This window comes from Lampetra fluviatilis, unplaced genomic scaffold, assembly GCF_964198595.1.
Source record: "Lampetra fluviatilis unplaced genomic scaffold, kcLamFluv1.1 SCAFFOLD_791, whole genome shotgun sequence".
In the NCBI taxonomy this organism is placed as follows: Eukaryota; Metazoa; Chordata; class Hyperoartia; order Petromyzontiformes; family Petromyzontidae; genus Lampetra; species Lampetra fluviatilis.
This window is the reverse complement of record NW_027620784.1, coordinates 22,501-27,500: the sequence shown is the minus strand read 5'-3', so window position 1 is coordinate 27,500 and position 5,000 is coordinate 22,501. Positions and strand designations below refer to the sequence as shown.

Genomic DNA, 5,000 nt, shown 5'->3' with positions numbered 1-5,000 from the left:
AGGTAGGTGGGTGGGTGGGTGAGTGGGTGGGTAGGTGGGTGGGTGGGTAGGTGAGTGGGTGGGTGGATAGGTGAGTGGGTGGGTGGGTAGGTGAGTGGGTGGGTGGGTGGGTAGGTAGGTGGGTGGGTAGGTGGGTGAGTGGGTGGGTGGGTGGGTGAGTGGGTGGGTGGGTGAGTGGGTGGGTGAGTGGGTGGGTGGGTAGGTGGGTGGGTGGGTGGGTAGGTGGGTGGGTGGGTGGGTAGGTGGGTGGGTAGGTGGGTGGGTGGGTAGGTGAGTGGGTGGGTGGGTAGGTGTGTGGGTAGGTGAGTGGGTGGGTAATTAGGTGAGTGGGTGGGTGGGTAGGTGGGTAGGTGGGTGGGTGGGTAGGTGGGTGGGTAGGTGAGTGAGTGGGTGAGTGAGTAGGTGAGTGACTAGGTGAGTAGGTGAGTGAGTAGGTGAGTAGGTGAGTGAGTAGGTGAGTGAGTAGGTGAGTGAGTAGGTGAGTAGGTGAGTGAGTAGGTGAGTGAGTAGGTGAGTAGGTGAGTGAGTAGGTGAGTGAGTAGGTGAGTAGGTGAGTGAGTAGGTGAGTAGGTGAGTGAGTAGGTGAGTAGGTGAGTGAGTGAGTAGGTGAGTGAGTAGGTGAGTGAGTAGGTGAGTGAGTAGGTGAGTAGGTGAGTGAGTAGGTGAGTAGGTGAGTGAGTGAGTAGGTGAGTGAGTGAGTGAGTAGGTGAGTGGGTGGGTGAGTAGGTGAGTGAGTAGGTGAGTGAGTCGGTGAGTAGGTGAGTGAGTAGGTGAGTAGGTGAGTGAGTAGGTGAGTGAGTAGGTGAGTAGGTGAGTGAGTAGGTGAGTGAGTAGGTGAGTAGGTGAGTAGGTGAGTGAGTAGGTGAGTGAGTAGGTGAGTAGGTGAGTAGGTGAGTGAGTAGGTGAGTAGGTGAGTGAGTAGGTGAGTGAGTAGGTGAGTGGGTGAGTAGGTGAGTGAGTAGGTGAGTAGGTGAGTGAGTAGGTGAGTGTGTAGGTGAGTGAGTAGGTGAGTGAGTAGGTGAGTGAGTAGGTGAGTGAGTAGGTGAGTGAGTGAGTGAGTAGGTGAGTGAGTAGGTGAGTAGGTGAGTGAGTAGGTGAGTGAGTAGGTGAGTAGGTGAGTGAGTAGGTGAGTAGGTGAGTGAGTAGGTGAGTAGGTGAGTGAGTAGGTGAGTAGGTGAGTAGGTGAGTGAGTAGGTGAGTAGGTGAGTGAGTAGGTGAGTGAGTAGGTGAGTAGGTGAGTAGGTGAGTAGGTGAGTGAGTAGGTGAGTAGGTGAGTGAGTAGGTGAGTAGTTGAGTGAGTAGGTGAGTAGGTGAGTAGGTGAGTGAGTAGGTGAGTAGGTGAGTAGGTGAGTAGGTGAGTGAGTAGGTGATTGAGTAGGTGAGTAGGTGAGTGAGTAGGTGAGTGAGTAGGTGAGTGAGTAGGTGAGTGAGTAGGTGAGTAGGTGAGTGAGTAGGTGAGTAGGTGAGTGAGTAGGTGAGTGAGTAGGTGAGTGAGTAGGTGAGTAGGTGAGTGAGTAGGTGAGTGAGTAGGTGAGTGAGTAGGTGAGTAGGTGAGTGAGTAGGTGAGTAGGTGAGTGAGTAGGTGAGTGAGTAGGTGAGTGAGTAGGTGAGTAGGTGAGTAGGTGAGTAGGTGAGTGAGTAGGTGAGTGAGTAGGTGAGTGAGTAGGTGAGTGAGTAGGTGAGTAGGTGAGTGAGTAGGTGAGTGAGTAGGTGAGTGAGTAGGTGAGTGAGTAGGTGAGTGAGTAGGTGAGTGAGTAGGTGAGTGAGTAGGTGAGTGAGTAGGTGAGTGAGTAGTTGAGTGAGTAGGTGAGTAGGTGAGTGAGTAGGTGAGTGAGTAGGTGAGTAGGTGAGTGAGTAGGTGAGTAGGTGAGTGAGTAGGTGAGTAGGTGAGTGAGTAGGTGAGTAGGTGAGTAGGTGAGTGAGTAGGTGAGTAGGTGAGTGAGTAGGTGAGTGAGTAGGTGAGTAGGTGAGTAGGTGAGTAGGTGAGTGAGTAGGTGAGTAGGTGAGTGAGTAGGTGAGTAGTTGAGTGAGTAGGTGAGTAGGTGAGTAGGTGAGTGAGTAGGTGAGTAGGTGAGTAGGTGAGTAGGTGAGTGAGTAGGTGATTGAGTAGGTGAGTAGGTGAGTGAGTAGGTGAGTGAGTAGGTGAGTGAGTAGGTGAGTGAGTAGGTGAGTAGGTGAGTGAGTAGGTGAGTGAGTAGGTGAGTAGGTGAGTGAGTAGGTGAGTGAGTAGGTGAGTGAGTAGGTGAGTAGGTGAGTGAGTAGGTGAGTGAGTAGGTGAGTGAGTAGGTGAGTAGGTGAGTGAGTAGGTGAGTAGGTGAGTGAGTAGGTGAGTGAGTAGGTGAGTGAGTAGGTGAGTAGGTGAGTAGGTGAGTAGGTGAGTGAGTAGGTGAGTGAGTAGGTGAGTGAGTAGGTGAGTGAGTAGGTGAGTAGGTGAGTGAGTAGGTGAGTGAGTAGGTGAGTGAGTAGGTGAGTGAGTAGGTGAGTGAGTAGGTGAGTGAGTAGGTGAGTAGGTGAGTGAGTAGGTGAGTGAGTAGGTGAGTAGGTGAGTAGGTGAGTGAGTAGGTGAGTGAGTAGGTGAATAGGTGAGTGAGTAGGTGAGTGAGTAGGTGAGTGAGTAGGTGAGTAGGTGAGTGAGTAGGTGAGTGAGTAGGTGAGTGAGTAGGTGAGTGAGTAGGTGAGTAGGTGAGTGAGTAGGTGAGTGAGTAGGTGAGTGAGTAGGTGAGTAGGTGAGTGAGTAGGTGAGTGAGTAGGTGAGTAGGTGAGTGAGTAGGTGAGTGAGTAGGTGAGTAGGTGAGTAGGTGAGTGAGTAGGTGAGTAGGTGAGTGAGTGAGTAGGTGAGTGAGTAGGTGAGTAGGTGAGTGAGTAGGTGAGTAGGTGAGTGAGTGAGTAGGTGAGTGAGTAGGTGAGTAGGTGAGTAGGTGAGTGAGTAGGTGAGTGGACTCACCGGCCCGCGCTCCTCTCTGAAGTAAATCGACGCCTCCTTGAACTCGCGGTCAGAGAGGGCCATGGGGACCACAAAGCATTCTGGGAGACTGAGACACGGGGTCACGGGGTCACGGGGAGAGGGAGACACGGGGTCACGGGGTCACGGGGGAGAGAGAGACACGGGGAGAGAGAGACACGGGGAGAGAGAGACACGGGGAGAGAGAGACACGGGGAGAGAGAGACACGGGGAGAGAGAGACACGGGGAGAGGGAGACACGGGGAGAGAGAGACACGGGGAGAGAGAGACACGGGGAGAGAGAGACACGGGGAGAGAGAGACACGGGGAGAGAGAGACACGGGGAGACAGAGACACGGGGAGAGACACGGGGAGAGGGAGACACGGGGAGAGAGAGACACGGGGAGAGAGAGACACGCGGAGAGAGAGACACGGGGAGAGAGAGACACGGGGAGAGAGAGACACGGGGAGAAAGAGACACGGGGAGAGGGAGACACGGGGAGAGAGAGACACGGGGAGAGAGAGACACGGGGAGAGAGAGACACGGGGAGAGAGAGACACGGTGAGAGGGAGACACGGGGAGAGAGAGACACGGGGAGAGGGAGACACGGGGAGAGGGAGACACGGTGAGAGGGAGACACGGGGAGAGAGACACGGGGAGAGAGAGACACGGGGAGAGAGAGACACGGGGAGAGAGAGACACGGGGAGAGAGAGACACGGGGAGAGGGAGACACGGGGAGAGGGAGACACGGGGAGAGGGAGACACGGTGAGAGAGAGACACGGTGAGAGAGAGACACGGGGAGAGAGAGACACGGGGAGAGAGAGACACGGGGAGAGAGAGACACGGGGAGAGAGAGACACGGGGAGAGGGAGACACGGGGAGAGAGAGACACGGGGAGACAGAGACACGGGGAGAGGGAGACACGGGGAGAGAGAGACACGGGGAGAGGGAGACACGGGGAGAGAGAGACACGGGGAGAGAGAGACACGGGGAGAGGGAGACACGGTGAGAGGGAGACACGGGGAGAGAGAGACACGGGGAGAGAGAGACACGGGGAGAGAGAGACACGGGGAGAGAGAGACACGGGGAGAGAGAGACACGGGGAGAGAGAGACACGGGGAGAGAGAGACACGGGGAGAGGGAGACACGGGGAGAGGGAGACACGGGGAGAGAGAGACACGGGGAGAGGGAGACACGGGGAGAGGGAGACACGGGGAGAGAGAGACACGGGGAGAGAGAGACACGGGGAAGAGAGAGACACGGGGAGAGAGAGACACGGGGAGAGGGAGACACGGGGAGAGAGAGACACGGGGAGAGAGAGACACGGGGAGAGAGAGACACGGGGAGAGAGAGACACGGGGAGAGAGAGACACGGGGAGAGAGAGACACGGGGAGAGAGAGACACGCGGAGAGAGAGACACGCGGAGAGAGAGACACGCGGAGAGAGAGACACGGGGAGAGAGAGACACGGAGAGAGAGAGACACGGGGAGAGGGAGACACGGGGAGAGGGAGACACGGGGAGAGGGAGACACGGGGAGAGAGAGACACGGGGACAGGGAGACACGGGGAGAGAGAGACACGGGGAGAGAGAGACACGGGGAGAGAGAGACACGGGGAGAGGGAGACACGGGGAGAGGGAGACACGGGGAGAGAGAGACACGGGGAGAGAGAGACACGGGGAGAGGGAGACACGGGGAGAGAGACACGGGGAGAGAGAGACACGGGGAGAGAGAGACATGGGGAGACAGAGACACGGGGAGAGGGAGACACGGGGAGAGAGAGACACGGGGACAGGGAGACACGGGGAGAAAGAGACACGGGGAGAGAGAGACACGGGGAGAGAGAGACACGGGGAGAGAGAGACACGGGGAGAGAGAGACACGGGGAGAGAGAGACACGGGGAGACAGAGACACGGGGATGGGGAGACACGGGGAGACAGAGACACGGGGAGAGAGAGACACGGGGAGAGGGAGACACGGGGACAGGGAGACACGGGGAGAGGGAAACACGGGGAGAGAGAGACACGGGGAGAGAGAGACACGGGGAGAGAGAGA

At 56.8% G+C, this 5,000-nt stretch overlaps 1 protein-coding gene across 1 annotated transcript in view; it reads right to left on the bottom strand.

Annotated features, from left to right (window-relative positions):
• LOC144954382 (myotubularin-related protein 10-like) overlaps positions 1-5,000 on the bottom strand; it is a gene marked incomplete at its 3' end in the record, with an annotated part of 38,736 nt that overhangs the window by 13,485 nt on the left and 20,251 nt on the right. Inside the window, exon 8 of the mRNA XM_078884884.1 lies at positions 2,945-3,032. Within this exon, the coding sequence (XP_078741010.1) occupies positions 2,945-3,032 (88 nt within the window). The remainder of the gene's footprint in view (positions 1-2,944; positions 3,033-5,000) is intronic.